Source organism: Nothoprocta perdicaria, unplaced genomic scaffold (assembly GCF_003342845.1).
Source record: "Nothoprocta perdicaria isolate Ctin4 unplaced genomic scaffold, notPer1 scaffold_13, whole genome shotgun sequence".
NCBI lineage: Eukaryota > Metazoa > Chordata > Aves > Tinamiformes > Tinamidae > Nothoprocta > Nothoprocta perdicaria.
The window spans coordinates 4,870,965-4,893,882 of NW_020454427.1; the positions used below are offsets into that span (position 1 = coordinate 4,870,965).

General features: G+C 37.2%; 2 protein-coding genes and 1 long non-coding RNA gene across 4 annotated transcripts in view; 2 read left to right on the forward strand and 1 right to left on the reverse strand.

Annotated features, from left to right (window-relative positions):
* The window catches only part of VPS37A (VPS37A, ESCRT-I subunit), a 13,085-nt gene extending 198 nt beyond the window's left edge, over positions 1-12,887 (forward strand). Inside the window, exons 2-13 of one of the 2 annotated variants that reach the window (XM_026033533.1) lie at positions 1,619-1,623; positions 2,135-2,228; positions 2,682-2,796; positions 3,519-3,619; positions 4,555-4,771; positions 5,698-5,768; positions 6,711-6,838; positions 6,928-6,986; positions 7,066-7,134; positions 8,062-8,205; positions 8,900-8,980; positions 9,256-12,887. In XM_026033533.1, the coding sequence (XP_025889318.1) occupies positions 1,619-1,623; positions 2,135-2,228; positions 2,682-2,796; positions 3,519-3,619; positions 4,555-4,771; positions 5,698-5,768; positions 6,711-6,838; positions 6,928-6,986; positions 7,066-7,134; positions 8,062-8,205; positions 8,900-8,980 (1,084 nt within the window). In that variant the 3' untranslated portion in view covers positions 9,256-12,887. Of the gene's footprint in view, positions 1-15; positions 31-1,618; positions 1,624-2,134; positions 2,229-2,681; positions 2,797-3,518; positions 3,620-4,554; positions 4,772-5,697; positions 5,769-6,710; positions 6,839-6,927; positions 6,987-7,065; positions 7,135-8,061; positions 8,206-8,899; positions 8,981-9,255 lie in introns of those variants that run through there. The other variant, XM_026033532.1, reaches the window with a different exon arrangement.
* A 4,024-nt stretch (positions 12,888-16,911) lies between these two features.
* Positions 16,912-22,918, reverse strand: part of MTMR7 (myotubularin related protein 7) — a 38,226-nt gene continuing 32,219 nt past the window's right edge. The window contains exons 12-15 of the mRNA XM_026033638.1: positions 21,072-21,272; positions 20,299-20,439; positions 18,337-18,463; positions 16,912-17,860 (exon numbers count right to left, since the gene is read on the reverse strand). Coding sequence (XP_025889423.1) covers positions 17,501-17,860; positions 18,337-18,463; positions 20,299-20,439; positions 21,072-21,272 — 829 coding nt within the window. The 3' untranslated portion in view covers positions 16,912-17,500. The remainder of the gene's footprint in view (positions 17,861-18,336; positions 18,464-20,298; positions 20,440-21,071; positions 21,273-22,918) is intronic.
* Positions 18,533-19,250, forward strand: LOC112942573. Its single transcript, XR_003248406.1, has 2 exons — positions 18,533-18,594; positions 19,183-19,250. It is a non-coding gene; the product is annotated as an uncharacterized LOC112942573 (long non-coding RNA).

The following is a 22,918-nucleotide window of genomic DNA, read 5'->3' on the forward strand; positions in this document are numbered from 1 at the left end:
CAGCGGCGCCCCCGCGGGCCGCTCGGGACGGTGAGGCTCTGCCCCAGGGCCGTGCGGCGGCGGCGGCGGCAGCTCGAGCCGCGCCTGCCCGCAGCTCCTGCGCCYGGCCAGGCCTTTGCCTCTCGTGGTTGCCCCGTGCTGCGCACTACAGCCTTGAACTCCTTGGGGAAAGGAAAAGAGTTGCATTCGTTTTCTTCTCTTGTAGTCGAGCCTCGAAAGTGGAGCCTTTGTGGCTTAGGGCGCCGCGGGGAGCGGCCCCCGCGGCCGGGAACGGGCGGAGCGGGGCGATCTCGGCCGTCAGTGCGGCCGCGGAAGCTGAAAACGCAGGGCCCACGCCGGCCCCCTCAGGACAGGCGTGAAGAGCAGCAAACACAGTGCAGCTGCTCTAATGAGATTGTAGCCGCCCCRTGCGGAGTCCCAGGGTTTCCCGTTTTGTTTCCTCCTCTTCTCCAGACCCTTCCCTCCGCACCTACAGGCTGTGCTTGCAGTGCTAGCACTGCTGGGGCTGTTGTGGCCGAGCTGAGYTGACTCCTCTGCTCTTCCTCCCCGGCTTTCTCCGGAACACCCTCCTTGAAAACACGCTGGCTCTGCAGGCGAACTGCAGGCTGCCCTCAGTGTTGAAATCAACTCCTTGCGCTTCACAAACAGCTGATTTAATTTCAGAGTAACAGGCCTGTTGTAGGAGCAGCCAGTTTGGATTCCTTCTCTTCCTATTTTCACAGGACATGTGTTTGCTCACCCACTGTTTTCAAGAGGGGTGTACCTTGAGTGTTCTTGGCTTACAGGGCTTTAAATATTTGCAAGTAGCTCTTCAGAGAAATAGCACTGAAAATACCAGTGCACATGCATAGAACTCGGTGCATTTCCTCTTGCAGGGGTGGAAAAGACTCAATAAGAAATTAGGTCATGTGTAATATATGCTTTAAATATTCATTTGAAGATGGCATGGCAGAGTGAATTTAAATGTGAACCAGAGGAAGGTAAATGTTTTGTTCGATAAAAAGTGAAACTTTGCACAGATTTGAAGGTTGTGGGAAATCTGACTATGGAATGGTAAATGGAAATCAGTGCAGAAATCAAAAAAAGTTATTTTTATCAAAGCTGATGGGTGGTAGTGACTTGCTTGTTATTTCATATGGGTTAATGGAGTGGAACAGCTGAGAAGTCAAYGGCAAGGAAGAAGTCAAGATAGCATAGTGGGATTCAGCATGTCTGTTAGGCCTCTGAATTAYATGGGAGAGGTAAAAGTCCCTAAATGTGGCTGTCATGTGTTTATCATCGCTATCATATGAAGAAAGAGCTAAGTGTATTGACCTGTTTCTTTTTGTTGTGGGATTAAGGTTTCTATGACTTTTATGTTTATATCTTTTGTAAGCTTCTGTAGCATTTCTGATCAAGTTTTCTTGATGGTTTTTAGACATTAGTGTATTTGTCTAAATTGCAGCCAGTGTTGCTGCTGAAGATGAAGCGTCTCATCTAAATAGCAGTGCAACAACAGGAAGGGTGTTTGCTGTATTGGTAATTACAATAACTTTATCACAGTAAGACATAGGTTCTTGATGTAGGTACTGATTTGAAAGGGTCATTTTTTGTTTGTGCTGAATACTTTTCCTGGAAGAAGTGGTATGGTGTCTATTCAGGCATACAAGGATGGTATTTTTAAATATGTCATAGCAAGATTGATTAGAAGGTTTCATGTCTTACTCAGCAAAAAGCTGTCTACAATAAAGTAATCTTAGAGTAAACTCATGACACACCATTTGTGGCAGAACAGCAGCAGTAAATACACATATTAAGCGCTTTCCTAAGGCAGGCTGCTAACTCTGACCAGAAATGGAGATACTGAGACAATGCCTTTGCTTACCTGCTAAAGCAAATGCAGTTACAAATTGTATGGTGATTGATTTTTAAATTTAAATTTTTTTTAAAAAAATTGAAACGTTAAGTTGAAACACAAACACTAGAACTTGTGTTTGTGGATATGTTTGTAGTTTAAAGTATATTAAACTTATTCTAGTGACTTCAATTTTCTTATTTTTTTTCTAAAGAAAACTAAATGGGAAGAGTATTTGAGGTAATACCATTTTAGGTTGTAGATGCAACTGTTACACTGTTCATGAATTGACGCTAACAGTTTCGTCTTTGTTTGACAGCATTGCAGAAATTCAAAAAGATGTGGAGTATCGGCTGCCGTTTACTGTGAACAACGTGACAATTAATATTAATATGTAAGTAGAGATAGCTCATTGCACCCCCTGAAAATTAGTATTGTTCTTATGAAAACGAGCAGTAGAATGTCATCTACTTACAGATCGTGCTGCATTGTCTTTATTAGAAAGTGATTAGAGAACTATTCTGTAGAAAATATCCCTAACACATTACTAATTTGTTTGGTCTGTGGACATAATTGCTTCATTGTTATCAAGTCCTTTTTTCCCAGCAAATGCTCTTCTAGTTCCATGGAAGCCTAATATTCTAATATCTCTGAAGTGGCATTACTGACTTCTAATTTTGTAACTGAATAATCCTCTTGGGTACTTTATATTATGCTTTTTCCATCACAGTTTTCATATGAAAGTGTGTGGTTAGTAGCATGTTTTCTTTGTATAAGAAGTATTCTTAAAGCAAACTTTATGTAGTAATGGTTATTTTAACCATTTATATATCTTTTATATTTGCAGATTACTACCACCTCAGTTTCCTCAGGAAAAACCAGTCATCAGTGTGTTCCCACCTGTGAGACATCATTTGATGGACAAGCAGGGTGTATATGTGACCTCTCCACTAATAAGTAATGTATGTATGATTTAAAACTTTATATATGCTTATTATTATCTAGCATTTTTAATGCATGCTTAATGCATGTTAGATTTTTGCCAGTCTTTTTGGCAAAAAAAAAMCATTTACACGGATCCTAGTCCCTGTTAAATGTTCTTGGTTTGAAAACAACAACTCAGTTGGAGTCAGCAGATTACTTCTTTCTTCTTACTGCTACTATTACTGAATTGGGTATTTTAAGATTTATTACATATAAAACTATTTTAAGATATGATGACTTAGTAAGTTACCATCACTTTTCTTCATGGTATCGGTAGCATAGTTCTTATTTTTCTACAGTATATTTCAAAAAAAGGCAGAAGATACTTTAATGCAGGTTTCAGCCTATTTCKTTCTGCCTGTATTCTGACGAAGTATGAAGATTGTAGTTCTAATGTGCATTTTTAATATGTTCTTTACCAGCGTAGATGCCATGCTTAATAGATTATCCATTTCTAACAGCATATTCAAAAAGTCTTTGTTTCTATTCAGTTCTGAGCAGCTTTAGCATTAGAAGAAACAAAGTTTTTGAAGTATGTGCAGCTTGTGTATGCAAGTTAGCGTTTGCTGATATGTTTCAAATTATTTACCACAGTGCCGTGTGGGGGTAATAAATTGCTGTGTTTAGCATGTTTCAGAGGTTCTGGGTTCCAGAAATTTTTCTGCTTTATTTAGCTTCTTTCTTTTATTTTTCTTACCAGTTTACAATGCACTCGGACCTTGGAAAAATTATTCAAAGTATATTGGATGAGTTCTGGAAGAATCCACCAGTTCTGGTTTCTAGTTCAACATCGTTTCCATAGTAGGTTTTTATAAACATAATAGAACTGTAATATCTTATTCAAATTGCTGCAAAGATTAAATAAGGCATTAAAGCATGGAGGAAATGAAATGATGTAGTGGATTTATTGAGATAGTCACCTTTGTGCTTTGCAAAGTGATGYGCATGCTTCATACTTAAAACAGTCATGCTTAAAACATGATTAAGAAGCAATACTGACTTGTGCTGAATTTATAGTATCAGCATGCTAATATGACTTTTAATGTTTTTTTCTTGAAAAGAAAAAAGTATTTACATTATCAGAAGAAAGATTGAAGTCTCTAGAAATCATGATGTGAGCAGTTGTATTTTTTTCATATTTTGTTCATAACCTTTTAGGCCAGGAAGCATTCTTTTTCTTGCACAGACATTAATTTAAATAACTGGATTAAAAACATATGGCTGAATGTATCAGACCATGCTTGAGTAGTATAGTTGTACAGACAAGGTTGTAGTGTTTTGCATATACAATTGTGGATTTAGAGAAAAAAATCAGTATTTACATATGTATTTTCAAAGCCTTTAAATAATATGCTGTTAATGAGAATAACACGGATATATTTTTTAAGGCTTCTATATGGAAACAATAATAATTTAAATAATAAATTAATAATAATTTAAATCTGTGCTCTGATTTTTGAGRAGCAAGTTTTTGAATACACTTATGCCTTACTCTCTAACAACTAAAGAGTAATTATTTTTGACTGCTTTACAGTAGCAGCCAAACAGACTTGTGGAACTGTAGAGCACCACATGTAATAAAAGTGGACTTAAAATGTTAGAAGTAAATAGGAGCYGAAATGTTTGTCATCTTAAAATTCAGTATTATCTCTTGTACCTGTTCTAGTAATCACAATTCAGATGAGGAGTGTGCTGCAAACCCCTGGTTCTGATGATGGTGGTCTCCTTGTTTTTAGCCTTTATAGCAAACCCCCTGGAATGCCTCCGTACGCCCCTCAGGCGTTTCCGTTCCTCCCTCCGTATCCACCCCAAGAAGCAAGCCGACCTCTAGCCCCCGTGCCAGTCCCTGAGCCAATTCGTCCCAGTTATGCTGCGGAGAAGCCCGCTGCTCCCTCCTACGGCTTGATTGAGGATCTGCCCCTGCCTGTGCCCACGGCCGAGGCCGCGCTGCAGGTTTGTGCTGCCCTTGCCTGAAGCGCCGCTTGCCGGGCACTCGCTGGAAGCCTCTCCAAGGCAGGCAGGGCCATGCCCCAAACCCGAGGGATCCTTCTGATGAAGTAAACTTACCTGTATTGCTGGTGCTAGAGGAATGGAGCTGTCCTTTTGTTTGTGGCAAAGGGGTTTTTGAGAACAAGACTGAAGGCAGAGCCACAAGTGTTTTTCTTTCTGAGTTTTTGYTAAATTAGAATGCATGCTAAATATATATATCTGCACTGTATTTTTAAATGTATRGTGTCTGCTTTTACAGCCABGGAAAATGAAAAACCCTAGGATTTTATAGATAGAATTTATCAGATAAGAACCATGTGCAGTCTCTGGTCTTTGCATGTRGGCTATTTTACTAATGTTCACTTCAATAGCTTCTCATTGTCGTGTGCGTGTGTACCCCCCTTTTCTGACAAATGTTTTGTTTCTCTTATGATGTTAAAACTGTCTTTAGAAGCTAAAGCTTTTTAATCTTAAAAGCACACTTTGTTCATGTGGTGGAACTGAAAATTTTTACTTCCTGTGAGGAAAGATATTTTTTTCTGTAGAGATTCTTTTCCCTGAGGTTTATAAGCTATAAACATGTGTGAGATACTGAAATTTCTTTTCTGTTTATTTTTCTGAATTGCTTTTCCTGTTTATTTCTTGCATTATGCGACAGATCTTGAATGGAGTGCTTAGCAAGATGGAAATATCTTCCTCCAAATTTGAAATGCCACCTCAAATGTTCCCAAGTATTTATGTTGCCATGATTTAGACTTTTTTTATTTGAAGACTAGTGCTGTATTTACTTAATACTTTGTTTTTTATTGATGACAGATTAGTTTCCAGGCTTGGATTATCAAGAAATTGCTGTTCAGAGATTTGCTAAGCATTCCTAAACTTGCATTTAGGTTGGCCAGAATGGATTTACTTACAAGATGCCTGATGTTCCTGATACGTTTCCAGAACTCTCAGAGCTAAGGTAAATTTCTGGAAAGTGAAAAAACTTTCATATTTGTTAAAAGATGGTTATTGAAGGTCTCCTTACATCAAAGACCTTTATAGAAATGATAAATAGGACAAATGTTCTGGAACTTCACCAGGGACTTGATTGCTACTAACACAGTGACTAYAACTCTTGAAGGAGAAGGTGGCATAGGAAAGTGGACTGGCTTTGCATCAAAAATATTGTCACAGTTCAAATATTTTCACAATATTTTCATGGTAACTTGCTCTGATCTTCTAAGGCAGGCTGCTTAGTCTGTTGTSTGTGATTGAAGGGATGATTTTGTTATTAATTATGAAAGGATTTTAGGAACTTAGTATATTCACTTACTGACTTCATCTTTCTGATGTTGCTGTTAATTGGAAACTGTATTCTGTGAGGAAAGAAAAGGGCATTTGGCAAGAATAAATTCTGGGATTTTTTTTGGCTGTTCTTGAGACCTTTCAAGAGTGTTAAAATTAGCTAAATGGACTCTTAAGTTCTAGCAGCATCTATTACGTGGCAGAAAGGTTTGTGGTTGTGGGTTTTTTTAAATAAAAATTTTTAAAATAAAAAAATWAAAATGTTTTAAAAATAAAACATTTCAGGAAAGTCTTGTGTTTCCAAAAAGACCAGCTTAAGTTCCATGATTCTTCTGTAAGCAAGTTGAGTCTTTTGTTGGCAATGTGGTGAGTGTATCTAAAAGTCATGAATGATATTAGAGCTGTGCTGGCTGATCTTAAAAAAAAAAAATGCTTTACAGGATATAAGGCTTGAAATGATGCTTTCACACTGCATTTTTTAAACTCTCTGATGCAGAGAGTAGTGCATATCATCCACATTAACAAGTAAATATCTCAAACTTCCATGTTTTGGCAGAAGTAAGTAACTCTACATGTTTGTTAGTTTAAAATCTGCTTTCTTTCTCTTTGAATCTAGTATATCACAGCTGACCAATATGAATGAGCAAGAGGAAGTTTTACTGGAACAGTTTGTGAATCTGCCACAGCTGAAGCAAGTCATTACAGACAGAGATGAATTAGTGACAAGTATTGAAGAGCTGGCGAGTAAGTTGTGAAAATGTTAGCATCTCTGCTTGGATTCCAGGAACTGAATCTTTAAAAAAAATTATAAGAATAATGATTTTATTTTACAGAAAAAAATTTGTTGTTGGAGCCTAGCTTAGAGGCGAAAAGACAGACAGTGTTGGATAAAGTAAGTACACAAKGAAAACTTTTTCAGAAAGTGTTCTATATTTTCAGAGGGGAAAAATATTCTTTCTTTTTATTTCTAGTATGAGCAACTCACACAGATGAAAGCAGCCTTTGAGAAAAAGATGCAAAGACAGCATGAACTCAGTGAGGTATATAATCTTGATTTCACATATTTAATCCCTCTTTACTCCAATCAAGATTTTTTTTTTTTCTTTTGCAGGTTAGATTGCTAATCCACTAGTTTTTGGAATTTGATTTAAAAAAATTCCTTGTGCTTTAAATGAACAACCAAGCAGGTATCTTTACTTGGATTTTCAGCACAACAGCTTTTCAATTTTATTCTAACTGCTTCAGTTATAATAAAATGAAGGGCCCAGCATAAACTGCTCAAGGTTAGCTGCATAAAGACACTGCGAAGCAGTAGCTTGTTCAGAATTGTGCTTCTACTAGTTAAATATTTTTCGCTTTATTGGACCATTCTGTAAGGGGAGAAATGCTGTTAAGTTTTGCAGATATAGTGTGTGTGGTGTTTTCCATAATACCTACTGCAGGGACCAAGTGAGAGAAATTGCATATTAATAGCATTCAGTTTTGGAAACCTAAATCATGATTGAGTCATTAGAAGGTTATTTAAAAGCTGAATCAAAGGGGACTTTTGTTGCTTTAAACTTTTCCTGTGTTTGATTTTCAGTAGTGTCTACTGAAGGCACTTAAATCACGAAATGTCTCTGCAGAAATTTTGCACTCAGAAACAAGACAAATTTACTATCTGGGTGCTTCCAATGTTGTAGAATATCAGTGAAGTTGAAAGTTTACACACTTTTGATAACTAGCTTGTGAATTAAGTTGAGATCAAGAACCAAGTTGGCAACACTTCTCAAATTGAATCATTTCTAGATTATCTATTTATACTGTTTCTTGGAGGTGATGTTCTATTCAGTCACTTAGTCTTTTATGTACTAATACTAATGTTCTCTCCATATATCCCATTTTTATGTAGTCATTTATCTATCTTCTTGGAGATATGAATTTTGATGGTCAATTTAGTTTTAAATAGGTGTTTTTATTTTTTTTAGAGTTGCAGTCCAAGTGCTCTGCAAGCCAGACTGAAAGTAGCTGCTCATGAAGCTGAAGAGGAATCTGACACAATTGCAGAAGACTTTTTGGAAGGCAAAACAGAAATCGATGACTTTCTCAGTAGTTTCATGGAAAAGAGAACAGTATGTAATGAATAATCTCATTATTCTCACTGTATCTGAGACATACAGTGTATAGTAAATAAATTTAAGACTTAAGCAGATTTGACCGATTTTGTGATTCAGACTAGGAGTTTAGCAAGCTTCAATAGAACAAAAATATATCCATAAGTGGCTTCAGACACTTTAAACTTTACACTCCTTTAAAGGATTTTAAGCTTTTAACACAGGAATGCAAGTATYTCTTACATCTGGCTCTAAGCCTGTGCTGTTGCAGGTGTTTGTGTCCCATATGCTTCTCTATGCTGTAAAAAATAGAGGGAAATAGCTATAAGGGTATTTTGAAATTTGAGAAGAATTCTGTCGAGAATGATACTTAGTATTAAGCAACTTTATCCCTTAAATTGAACTATCCAAATTCTAGTTGAACCAAGTAACAGGTTCATAAATCACTTTTCTAAACTGATCTGACAAGAACAGCTTGGGAGCCCACCTTTTCTTTAAGGATGTCTAAGTGTGTTTCATAAGAAATTATTGTTTTCTGCTGTAGTTGACTATGTTATCAAAATATAGACAATTACTCAGCTTGGAATGTTGGAAGGGAGGTATCTTATTTTTTAGAAGACCCTGCCAAGTAGCTAAATCATTAATGACAAATTGTGGTATGTGTAGTCCAAAATTCCTTTCAGGAGTCACTGTCCTGTGTCTTGTATCTTAGCTCTGCCACTGTAGAAGAGCCAAAGAGGAAAAACTTCAACAGGCAATAGCAATGCACAGCCAATTTCATGCGCCGCTATAGGTAAGCTGCTCTTCCAATATTTGTGGTGAATTCGCTTTTAAGTCTGCCACTTAACTAATTGCTAATTGCCATTTTGTTTATTACAGTATGTGTTCATCGGGAAAAATAAGTTCCAGAGAAAAATCACTAGTTCCATCTATTTTCTGTTGAGTGAGAGAAAGCAGACAATAGATTCAAAATTTCTGTTTAGGCCTGTATGTGCTGTGCCTGTAATTAATTCTAAAGCTTAATSTATGAAAGAGTTAATGTCTAATTACGGAAATTTGTCTTTACAGAATTCCTGCAAACTAGACCCACCAAGAGAAGAGAGAACAAACCCAATAAAGCACACTTTATAATACCTTTTATTTGCAAATAAGCATTTCATGTGTGGTTGTATTTCTAGAAGAGATTGTATACAGAACTGGGACTGTTTTTGTACAAATTGGAATGTCTCTTTATATTCTCATTGTACTCAAGAAATCCTTCTATTGCAATCTTTGCACTAATTTCTTGTATTTATTGTTGATAGTTCTTATTATACTTGAGTTTCTGCTGCTATACTCCATTCTTCAGAGATTAAATATCAAAACATGCAATTTTGACTAGCTTTTTACATTTTTATAAAAACATGATTCATATCTTTTGTATTCCTAACTCTACACATAGGTTGGATCTATGAAAGTTTGATGTGGGAATAGGGCTTTGGAAATTGAGGTTAATTATTTGAGATTGACAGTGAATTCATAGRCTGTTTTCTTCTTTCTTGAGGCCAAAAATGTTCAGCAACACTATTTTTTTTTGAAGTACTAATACAAAACTGAATATAGACTGTATTGTGGTTTTGGATAAGTAGATTTGAGCTAAGCAAAGTATGTTTTGGAACAAATTATATTGGTATCAATCAAATAAATGATCTCTAGATTTAATATGTTACTCAGCACTAATGGAATCTTGATTTCAGGTGTGGCATGGTACCTACCACTGTAATTAAATACAACTTTCACTTAGCAATTTCATTTTCATACTYGGTTTTCCTTGGAAAGACAAAATTCAAATTGCTTCATAGTTTTGATAACTCATACAATGTGAATACATGGATCCTGTGAGGAACTTGAAAGCACTTTATAGGAACTTAATTCTGAAGTTTTGTGAAGTAGCAGTTATTTTCTATTTTTTATTTGATTTTTAATGAACAAAAAGTGTTTTATCTAGGGTTACAGTGTGTCAAGGCCAGAGATGAAAATCTGGAGCAGTGAGTCTTAATCCTGTCCTTTTCTCAGGATATTTTTTTGGATGGGAGAGGCATCAGGTAAGGATGGATAGTGTAGCCAAGGACCAGGTCTAGTGCTCTGTAGGAGAAAAGTACAACCTCTGAACACGTGTTATCTCTTGCTGTGAAAAGACACATTCTTATTTGTCTTTTCAGTGAATTAAGTTTTCATGTGGAAAGTTATGGTTCCAAAAGAAAATCTCGTTGTACAATTGGACAGAAATAAGGTAAAAATGTGCAGAAATTAAGTAATCTATTAGGAATCCTGATGTTATAGGCCTGTAGCCAAGATGTTATGACTGCAGTATCTAGAGTCACAGGTCACTGCAAATTCAAGTCTCAGCCTAAAGCAGGTCAGACCGGGACTGTGTTTTCTGTATTGGTAATCTTCTGGATAGTCCTGAAGTCAATGCTCTAATAGTCTTTGCTTCTAGCAAAGTGGAATAGTGTTGTTCTTTTCCAAACGGAGATAAGTGAGTAAACTTGGAGGTACAAAGGACATGTAAGCACAGACAGCCTAATCTACAAATGAGAAAATTTTCAAATAGGGTTTCAGGTTGTGCCCTGTYATATTACAGTATTGTGGTCATCTGTCCTAAGGTACCACTTTCCAGGGTGAGAAAATATATTTTTTTGTACTTTGAGGCTTTTATTTGTGGATTGTTCCTTTATTTTTGGTTAAACATACCCAATATTTGCCATTAAATATCCCAGGCAGATAGAACTTGCTAAATCAAATCGAAAGAGATGTGCTTAGGTGCTTGAAGCTTTTAAGTACTACTGGATAAGAAATGGTTTGAAGAATATCTCCTTTCACAAAGAAAAAGGTTTGAGGTTGCATGACAGCCTGTTTCTTGACCTTACACTTCTGCTAACATGGTAACTAAAGTCATAATTCAAAATGAGACCCTCTAAAAGGTTTTCTGGGTGGTCTGAGTATCTCTGCACCTTTGGAGAAGATTCAAATTTAAGATGAACTCTTGCCTTCAGTGYTACATTTTTTGGCAAATTCCATCTACCTTTGCACTGAGTGTGCACTCCGTTGTGGAAATTTTTCTTAGCATCTAGGCTAAGGAGTTTAGACTGGAGGCAAAATTCTGTGTAGAGTTACCTTTTTTCCTTTCCCTGAACAGAGGGAAAAGGGACAGACGGCCAAATATTTGGTGCTATTCATCAGTTGAGCAAGCATCTCTTACATGTTTTGTAATAGTCTGGAAGAACAGAATTTGTCCTCATCTGTGCCCGTCTGTTGAATGTTACATGATGTGTGGTGCTCTCCTAAGACTAAACTTTCTACCTGGGTCACTAAGTCATCTTCAGAGGATTTGCTTCCCAAACAAACACTAATGCTCAACACTTGAGCTTTTCCTCTTAGGCTATTAGTGTGTGTGGTGTTTTTTTTGACAAAACGTAAATTTGGAGGTTTCTGATGGCGCTGCAGGAGAGTCTAGAAAAAATTCCACGTTCAGCATCATCTCTTGTTCAGGGATGTGAATGTTCAAGGTTCTCTTTTCTGCCTCTTATTGGTTCTCTTGTAGTTGCTGTTCCTGCACTTCTCCTGTACTTTTAGCCGCTCCTGCAGTCACAAACTTCCATTGAGAGAATGCAGACATCTCTATTGGGCGAGGACGTGCTGGCTTAGCTGCCAGTGTCCTGTAACGTGCAGGAAAGGCCAACCTATTTCTGGTTCTCAAAGAACAAGCCAAGCCCCTATGGCTTATGGCGCTCTTGATTTAGTCTCTCACTAGTTGTGCCAATGAAGGTTTTTCTCCTAATCWTCATTCTGTCAGTGAAAGACCTAGTAGACCCTGACTGTGTTCTGCCAAAGAAATAATAAGTTGTCATGTTTCTAGCACACTGATAGTGCTTGCTCTTAAGCTCTTCCCTTTTGCAGAAAGATAAAGTGTAGGTGTAAATCCAGCTTAAAACTATGTCATATGAAGTGTAGGAGAATGGAAGCTCTTAGATATGTAATCTAAAATCTCTTTAAAATGTGTCAAGTGAAGTTTTAAGCAGCTTGCAGTAGCAAGGAATATACAGGAGAGTTGGTGTGTTGTGTTCATGCTGAGTTAGAATCTAACTTCTGACCTCATTGCTATGTTTTCTGAGGTAGAATTTAACCCCCTTTTATTGCTCCCTGARGTAAATGGCTAGTGAAATCCAGACCTGCAATCTCTGTGTGATTGTAACTGACTTTATTTTTAAATGTCTGTAGTTTGTTGTCTAAGGCTGTGAAATCAAGTTACTTTAGAGTGATATATATACACATACATATATGTGGTATACACAAGGTGGTATGCAATTGTGGAATTAATAGCACTTTCTTTTGGGAGTTACAGAAAGTTTTCATAAATTTCGCAGAACATTTGACATGTTAGTCTCTTTTAAAGGTATTGACTTAAAGGTAGTCAATAAAGGTATTGACTTAAAGGTAGTCTCTTTTAAAGGTATTGAGCTATGTATAGCTATGCTGGACACAACTACAAGCAATAGACTATAAGATCTAAGTAGTACCTAGTATTATAGTTGTTGTTTGCTGTGTAAATACTCTGCAGCTTCGTCTCTTCCACCCTTGACCAGATACAGAAATGAGAAGTCTTTTAGTCTTGTTTCTGTCCAAGTTTTTGCTACTTCTTGCGAAGACCAGGAATGTGCTTGTAAGAGGAATTTGGAGACTTTCAGGTAAAGCTGAAATAAAGCTCTGGTGACAAACCTAAGTCAGTTCTCACAGCCTTACTGTGTACATGACTCTGCATAGTAAATTCTTGCAAATAAATGCTTTGGAATTTCTAACAATTCTGGTAGTTGTCTAAGTTGTGGGTGGATTTGTGCCTTGCAGGACTTGCTGGGTGGAGGCAGAATTGTGCTGGAAAACATTTTGCAAAGAACAAGCAATTTATACAATCTGCAATCAACTAGTTTAGGACAAACTTTCATTCTTTTTAACCATTTTATTCTATTTAACCATTTTGGCAGCAGTAGTTCTTGGAGGCTTCTTCACTAGAATGAGCTTATGCTTTGAAAGCCCATACTGCAGCTTTCTCTACTGCTTTTGTAAATGCTATATCTTCTCAGATATAGGTAAAGATCTTTTTTTGTACAGTAATAAGTTAAAAGGGAGATTTATATATCAGTAAGAAGTAGATACCATAACATGTTAAGAAAATGCTGACACTTTATTTCTTTGAAACAAACTAAATGTGTCAGAGCGGTTGTGGCAACCAGTACACTTTCATGATGAGCCCTCGTCTGAACTCRCTGTGATTCTAATGGACTACTAAAGGCCAGAGCCCTGGAACAGGCTGCCCAGGGAGGCTATGGAGCCTCCTGCTGTGGAGGTCTTCAAACCCCACCTGGATGCCACCCTGTGCTCYGTGCTCTGGGTGTCTCTGCTGGAGCAGGGGGGTTGGACTAGATGAACTCTAGAGGTCCCTTCCAACCTCAACCAGTCTGTGATTCAGTGTAATAAGGCTTTATTGGCTGCTTCTCCGGAGTATTTTGTATTAACAGACACTAAACTGTATTGTAAGGATCAACTTGATTGCAGGTGCTTGTCTGACAATTTAAATAATATAACTATGAATCTTTATCTTACCCTTTTCTTCCTATCCCTACATATTTTTTTCCTGTTTATCCATTCTCTGGCTGTGACCTCTGGAAACTCTTCTGGCACAAGAGCTGGGGCAGGCTTCCCATGGGTGATAAACTGAGATGCTTCTAACTTCCCCACCCATGTGTTCCTCCCTGCACAAACCCCACACCCTCCTTTCCCTTGGATTGCCCATGTTCTACCTCTACCATCTAGAGGATTTTCAGTTACCTGCTCCACAGAGTGGACAGGAGACCAGTCTCAGCCTCTACAGAAAAGCAGCCCACTGCCTTGTCTGTAATGCTCGTTACCTGTTAGAGGATTTCTGTGTACAGATGGGAACAACATCCACATAAAAGCCTCAGTTTAACTTGTCAGCAGTGACAGAATGCTTATCTTCATTGCAGCAGCTGCATTCTGATCATTGTGTTTTTTTGAGATCATTTTAATTAYTAGTCTGTTAAACATGATCTAGAGTATAGAAACCCCTGCTCTGGCTTCTGTCTTGTCTTTAAGGAGTGCAGCTCTCTTCGCATTGCTAATTCTGGAGAGCTTTACTTTCTGCCTCCCCCCCTCCTTTTACTGTTTTTTCCCCTTAAGCATGATTATATGCTATATATGATGAAAAGAGAGTAGGCAGCTTAAAATGAAGGATATTTCTCAGCTCTTTGGAATTTATTTCTGTTTATTACAGCATTGGCTTATGTTGTGGTCTACCAGTAAAAGCTACTAATGTGTTCATTTTTCCGGTCTGTTCTTCTGGCCAGAGATTTTCTTGTAGAACATTTAGCTTTTGATCCCATTGCTTTCAGTGTCACTTCAGGGTGCCTTTCACACTAAAGAGCAACTTGAATTCAATGAGGCTAAAATTATACCATAGAAATCTGTAATACTCTTCTAATCCCTTCTTTCCTGTAGTCTGTCATGCTCATTTGTGTCCCATTTCAAATTACAGCAGGCTTATTGCCAGAATTGCAAGGATTTGCAGCAGAGGGAAGACTCCCAGAGCCTACAGGAAATTAAGGTAGTTCAGCATCTTTCCATCCTCTTCATTTTTTTTTCAAAAAAAAAAAAMAAAAMCCATAATAGAGGCCCATATAATGGATGCAAATCTACTGAGATTGAGTTAGTTTTATTAGTTATTCTGTGGTTTGCTTACGAGCTTAAACTAATGAATTCAAGTATTACAGTAGGAAAGATATGRAAAATCCCTTAATCTAATTGACAAAATGCTTTCCTCTAACTGARGAATTATGTTGCAAAAATGAAGAAAGCAAAACATTTTCATGCAATTGTAGGGAAGAATATAACACTGCATCTTCCAAGTATTTATTTGGAAGTATTTTCCAGCAGGTAATTGCAACACAAAATATACATTGCAATAGATCAATAACTAATGCAAAATTTTGAAGGCTGAAAGACRTATTGCAGCTGTTAAAGCAAAAAATTTTAATTTAAAATACGTTAATATTTAAGTTGTAAAGCTAGTTACAAGAAATTGCATAAGCAACATGAAGACAGTGCTTTAATTTGCATATACTCATGTTCAGTATTTATTTCTAGACGTATGTCTAAAAGCACACAATAATATTATGATACCACAATTTTACATTTTAAAGAAATGCCATGTTGCCTAGTTCTCACAAGCTGATYCTTAAGCTGAATATTTTCATCAAGGTTTCATTGCTGAGTTTTCAGCATTTTCCTTTATTTTGGGGAAACCCATTCAAAGATTCCTTTAATGCTTTAATAACTTTATACAGTCTATATTGAAAATATGAAATATATTTTTAAAAGCACAATTAAAATCAGGACTTTCATTTATTAAAATTCCATAAAGATTTTTAAAAAACAGGAGGCTAGATTCTCAGTAGACTTTAAATTATCATAGCTCTATTTTAATTGAGTTGCAGCATTTCCTCAAATTGAGGATCTAGCCTTTCCAGTAAAACATGAAGATGATACTTGCTATTAGGAATTGAATAATTTGTTCAAATGTGGAACCTCMTTTAGGAGGTAGTCAATTCAGTCCTATGAACAAACCCTTTTTTAATAATGTAGTTTCTTASAATAAAAAGCCATTCCACAAAAGTAGACTGAATAATAGAACCTTTAAACTTCCATACTGAGGTATATTTATATAATTTAACTCTGCCTGTCAGTCTGTCCTTGAAGGAAGAATATGAAATACATCTAAAATAAATTACTTTTCCACCATAGTTGCCTCCAAGCAGATAAGAGTAAACATAAAAAATAAAATCCTTGCTCTAAACATTTAAAAAGAAAAAGCTTCCAAGAATTACAGCCCCATGTGTATGCTATTTCAGAAACTACTARGTTTTAAATATTTTTCCAAGGTTTATTTCAGTATGTATGGTTATGAAAGCTATATGGCTTACATGTAAAACTGGAAAGTTTTAAACCAAACTTGGAGAGTAAATTTTGTTTCATTGTTCTATTCCATTTCTGTAGAAAAATGCTGGAAAATGAGCAAAGAATCCTTTGAATTGGTTTATTTGCATAAGTAGTGCCATGATCAGTTTGGCAAGTTGTTGTTTGGTAATTTTTGCAAGGGAAACATTGTGTGCAGAGAAAAAAAATAATTGTTTATTTTAAACACTAAAATTGAAAAGAAATACTATTTGTATTTCCTTTATTTATAGGTTTGTATATACTATTTGTATTTCCTTTATTTATAGGTTTATCCTAACCTTCCACTAACTTTGGCCTGGGAGCAATGCTTTCAAAAGCGGTTTAGACTTCCCATTCCATACTGTGTAGATACCTCACTCCCACTGAAATAAAAGACTGATTAGCAGGAATCAAATTAGGCTGGATAATTTGTATTGTTATTACCTTTAAATGTTAACCTTTGTCTCATTTAGACAATTCTGAAGAGGAATGAATTGTAAACAACAGAACTTGGGAACAAAGTGAGAAGCAAGGAGCACCCTGTCTGACACTTACCTTGTTGAGTGGTGCATTACTATGAACAGTATGCAAGTGTCTGTATATTCCTCCAAACTTTGACCACTGAAATTTTCTTACTGGGTGAGATCTGAGTACAAGCTTGTCCAAGTGCAGCAGCTACTCCAGGATCACTTGGCAAGATGAGAGAACCCTAAGCAAGCCTAATGATTTGTTAATTTTACTCTTCCTTGAGAGATTTTAATAGCAGAAAATGCAAAATAATGGCTGAAATTGAAGTCTTGAAACCTCACATGGGAACAAAAAAAAAAAAAAATGCACACAATATGTATGAAATCAGAGCGCCACAAAATAAGTTTTGATTTACCAGTAAGGCTAATATTATCTTTAACTTTCTTCATATGCATAACAAGAGTACTTTGGAATTTCACATCTTTGGAGAACTATTTTTTACAATAAATTATGGAAATAAATTTACAAGCTGAGGAATAATTTGCAGTTAAAACAAATATCACAATGGCTCAAATAAATATTTGGAACAGCAGGGAGTGCTGTTTACTTAGTGTTACGTCTTACAACTAATAATGGCTTATTTTTCTTTACTTACACAATTGCACAGTTCCCTTTCTTTGGGTTATTAATTTCTTCAGGCCACAGACCATTCCTGTCCTGTTTGATGGATAAAAATATGATTTCAGACTGAAAGACACAGCCCTATCTGGATCTGACTTCTTGTTCCTACGAACGTATTTCAGAGAGCTAGAAATACAGCTTCGTCTGAGTCTTTGCCACTGTCTTCACTAGGCAGGCAGCCCCCGACGCTCGGAGACCTGCAGCTCAAGTCCTCCACGCCTGACTCCTGATCGCTGTTGACTGAGAGGTCGGGATCAGAGCTTTTCAGGTTGTCCTGTGTCAAAATCAGGGCTGAATCTTCTTCATCTCCTTGTGAAGGGCTTCGTGAGGGGAATGATTTCAGGCCGTCGTTATACTCCTGGGGGGTGTTAGCCAAACTGATGTTGAAAGTAGAGCGCCCTAACTCTTTATGTTGGTCTTGTTGCTTGCTCTTGACTTTATTGTCATTTAATTGCACTTTCTGAAGACTTGCCAATCTCTGAAAAAAACCAAAAACAGCAAAAAAAACCACGCATATTGCAAACATACCAATGTACATTTGTAGCCCATTTCTTCTTTTAGGTGCTGGTGGTGGTATTGTTCTTTTGTTTTGGCCTTATTAACATATATAGCCTTTATAATTACATAGTTGAGTCCAGCTAACTATCATTTTTAAAATTACCTATTTGACTATTAAATGCAGAATGAATCACAGAGGGATATAAAACTTCTTTCAAAAGTACTACTTTTGCACTACAATCAAGGTGATATTTTATTCTTAAAAAGAAAAATATCCACCTTTGTATCTTACAGATGCCAAAGGCAAAACATTTCYAGTATGTGAGAACAAAAGTGATTGATAGCCAGATAACCTCATCAGAGAAAATGATGTAGCACATGGGGGACTGCGTGGTATTTGGAGTTGGGTTTAGTTTAGTTTCAGCTGTGAAGCCAGACTCTTCAAGGTTTTGTTACCTCTCCTAAGACCTCCAGTTCTTCTTCCAGCTGCTGTGTTTCTTCCTTCACGGCCATCAGGTAATCAGTAACTGACTGGCGCGGGTGCAGCCCCTTTTCAAAGCGGTTGTACATCCCGCTCCAGAACCTGCAAGTAGCAGAGGGGGCAGCCGTCATCGTGTGGCTTCAGGAGACTTCAATAAGGGCTACCCTACGCACTTGCCTGCCCTGTTGGCCATCACCGAGTGTGCACAAGTTCTGCAGGTTCACTGAAGTTGGGTAAGATTCACGTTTCCTTTGCACTGGGTCAGTTCTAAAGATTTAAATCTGTGCCCATACCCAGCCTASACCAGTTCTAATATGAAATAGAAAGATCAAAAGATCTTTGTGCTTTTGGCCTAGTCACAAAGTTGTGGGTAGCTCATTGATTCTGCCTTTTAATGATTTGAGACATGAATTTCACAGCTTTATAAAAAAGGTTTTTGTTGTTGTTAATGGCCTGTATGAAACCATTGGTGTTATGTCTTGTTGATAAGCTTAAAACATCAATGGTGCTGTAACTAGTTGTAACTATTGAACCCACACTTGCTGCATCCTTATCTTGGGAGTTTTGCCTATGGTCCAYAGTCAACCTGATTTACTGAAGTGATTGAAAATTTTATTGCTTTTTCTCCCTGTTAGTAAAAGTAGCACTTTCTGTTGAGGCTTGCCAAACAAGACACCTGCCAGTGAAGTTGCCAAACAAGGCTAGCATTCCCCAGCTGCCCAACCTGATTTCAGACAAGTACATAAGTGCGTGCTTCCATCTCTCTGAAATGAACAAAATGCTTCAGGGATACTTTTTAAAGATGCTTTTTTCATTTTCAGGAGAAAAGGTCTCAGACTTTACGTCCATAACTTGCTTGGTTGTCCTGTCTTCTGTTTCCTTCCCAGTACATGGCCAAAACCTCAATTCAGGTATGTCAGTAGCTCCTCAAACTGGTTAAGTAACAGACAGACCTGCCTTAGGGTGCAGCAGTGTAGCCAGGGAGCTGACAGATTTCAGGGGAATGTGTGTGCTCCTTGATGGCTTGTTACTGCTCTTACTACTGCCTTGCCAAGCCTATGCTATTTAAGTCATGTCCCCCCCTTAAGTTTATAATCAGACAGCTCATGCTCGGAAATCCTTACTCATTCAAATAATTCCATTAAAATCGATAGGATTACTCATCCAAGGGAGGTTCTGCAGTACTGTCTTCCATAAATCCCACTGTACTAAGTCATATAATTAATGACTTGTTTTAAAATAGCTTTAAATTAGATATGACCCGGAACAGCAAATGTGGAAGGACTCAATTTTTCCTTTAAGATATTTGTTGCCCTTTAGCAGGTGCTTTGACTTGTAGTAGGAAATCAAACTAACCTATTGTATTGAAATTTTAGTTTTCATGAATTTTTAGTCAAGCTCTGTTTCAATTTGTCAGAATGTTAATATCAATAAAATTGTTAAGTTTTGTTAAACCTTAAAAACATTTAAACGTCAAGAAAAACTTAAACTGAAGTATAATAGCAAGGTAAAGAAAGTACCTGCATTTTGTTTTATTAAACACTAATTTCTTGRAACTCCTGCTTTTACTTTGACATCAATTGATCCATATAGTCATCCTTGARTGGAGAAGTTTAAGCAACTTTAAATTTAGAAGTTACAGATGGGAACAGAACTGAAAGAGCCATTTCTCAGTKAAAGAAGCGAGTGACCTGAAATTAGGACACACAACTATCAATATAGCTTTAATCTTAAGCTTCTTTTAGGTCTAATACTCTGTTGTAGAGTGGTGCAGAGGTGTTGGCTGAGCATTTACAAGCAGGCAGGGAACTGACCTGTTGTGTCTGATCCTAAATTCACCTCTATATAAGCTATATTTTGGAGTTTTGGAAATACTTAACTACAAATACATTATTTATTACATGCTGCCACTTCCAACAGCAAGGGGTATCACCTACTTGTACAAGAAGTTGCACGGAGCTATCTGTGGGCGCAGGGTCCCTTGGGTTTGGCTGTGGTCCGATCTGTACAGAGGGTTCAGGTAATCTGCACGGTTTTTCCACAAGTGAGCCCACAGTGAGTAGGTTCGTTCCTGGRCTCTGAAAAATTACATATAAATAAGATGTGTAGATACCTCTGCTGCAGCTCAGGTATACTTAGAGCTTGGGTGAGATGTTCTCGTGCTCTGTGCTGCTCATTTGCAAACAGCTTTATGCTATCTTAATACAATTATGCTTAGGTGATAAGTAYAGGCAAAAAAGATGGACTGTGGCAGTGAGGCTGCTCTGCACTTKAGCAGTGAGAGGATCCAAATGGCAAGAGCAAACAATAATTATCTCTTTCCTTTTATCACTATTGCTGCCATGATCTGAGAGAGAAAAGCAGATGGTATTGGGACATAACCCAGGAACCAGAGCCCGAGGAAGCAGATAAAAGGAGCAGAGTAAGATGGTTTGTTGTTGATGCTAAGGCCACTTGGCTAAGGATCTAATGCTCCTGTCAGTTTTCAGCAATGCATTGCGGACATGCTATGGGCTGTACTCACAGCTGTGCCACAGCCAGGAGGATCCTCTTTATTTTTTGCATTAATCTCTGTCACCTGAAAGAAGGTGTCTGAGAGCTCTGCACTGCACCTCGTGCGTTACAAAAGCACATCTGTAAAATGGCAAATGGCTCAATCTACTGTAACACCTACACTTAAARCGTGCTCTGAAAGAAAAGGCTCTCGTACTTAAGCTCTCGTCGCTCCTTCTGGCTGTTGCACAGGAAATTACCAAACTGGCAAGAATAGATATGATGTTGTACATGGATCAGGAATCTTTCATTGAATTCAAAGGCACAAGGAAACTGCTCCATTAGCTGCCAAACACACTCGATGAACTGGTCAATCACAGGAGAGATCTCCTTCGGATCACCGTCTAGGTTGCCATACCTAGAACAAGACAAGAAACAGTCAACCATAACCCCTATCTGCTAGGAAAACTGCAGAATGGTAATGAAAAGGAGAAAAAAAAACTTAGTTCAGTGTGCAAGTTACATCCCAGGTATTAATTCTAAAATCTCATTCACTGGCTTATTTTTACTTGAGGAAATTGAGGAAGACTGGAAGTTTTTTATTCATGGAGTAGAACAAAGCCAGAACTTAACAACAGTGAAAACCCTTCTTACAAACACCTTGTTGCTTTGCAGCTAATAACAGCTGGCTGTATAGCTGCATGGCCATGTAGTAATGCTATTTATACAAAGTTATGCTGCAGTGGCAGCGTATGTGACTGTAATGGCTTTAGACGTCTTAGATATTCTTTCAAAGCCAGACCAGTGCTAAAACCCAGAAAACGGAGCAGGAGGAGAACAGAATMATCTTGGCAGAAAACAGTTTAAAGCTGCCCTCTCTTGGTGGAACTTTTTGAAAGTGGGAAATATTTACACTCTATTGCATTTGTCAAGGGAACGTGAAAGTTTCTGTGTATAAAGGAAAGTCTGTTGGAACCACTTGCCATAGGTTACTTCAAAGAACAGGAGCTGGAAATATTAAACACGTAAGTGAAAAATATTCTGTAAGTCTGCCTAATAGTAGGAAACATTTTCACTTGATGGCTCTGCATGTCCAGTACATATATATATGTGTGTATACACAATAAACACATACACATCCAATAAAATATATATATTCTAAAAGAGTGAAAATCCATAAATAACTAAATTTTCCATTTTCTAGTTCTACTAAAATAACTAAATTTTCAATTTCTAATTCTACTATTATTATGCAACAAAGAGCATATAAGAATATTGCAATGGAAACCACAACTATCAATGGTGATTACATTTCATATCTTTCATCACTGATAATCATAGACATCTGTCAGTATCATATTTAATATAGTAATTCTTGCTGGAATTTCACCAGAATTGTAGATCTGCACACACTTCCCAAAAGATAGTGGAGTTTGTTGCATTTGATTTTTCTTTTTGTCAGAACATAAATTTATATTAATATCCAGCAATATGAAGCCTCAGTATAAGCCTGCATTTTTAGGTTTACAATAATGTGAAGGAAGTGAAGGCAATATGGATATATATCCATGCTTATGTATGAAAATCTTAAAATACTTTTATTATGAAGACAGCGTTTATTTTATGGATGCACAAAATAACTTGTCCAAAAACAGTGACTTTTGTTTCCCTTTACCTGAAGTTTCTGAACAAAAGTAACAATTTTCTTTATGAAAGAACATGCTAGGACGAGTGTATTCTAGATAACTCACAGGCACACCTGAAGTTAAATTCTGTCCTGGAAAATGAACACRTTTTTGAACAGCAGCTTTGAATTACAGCCTACAAGAACAGGAAGTTAAGCCATGTACCAGTTTTCTCTCACATGCATCTGTAATGCTAATAGCAAATGTAAGCACTCTGTATCCTCACTGCAAATATAACAAGATAGAAAATATTTCATTTTACTTTTTTTTTCCAGTCAGCTAAATTATATAGTGGGAGAAAAGCCTGTGAAGATACCCTGAGAGCACCACACTGATATGTTTTCAAAGGCAGCAGGTATAGTAAAATTAGAATGACTGC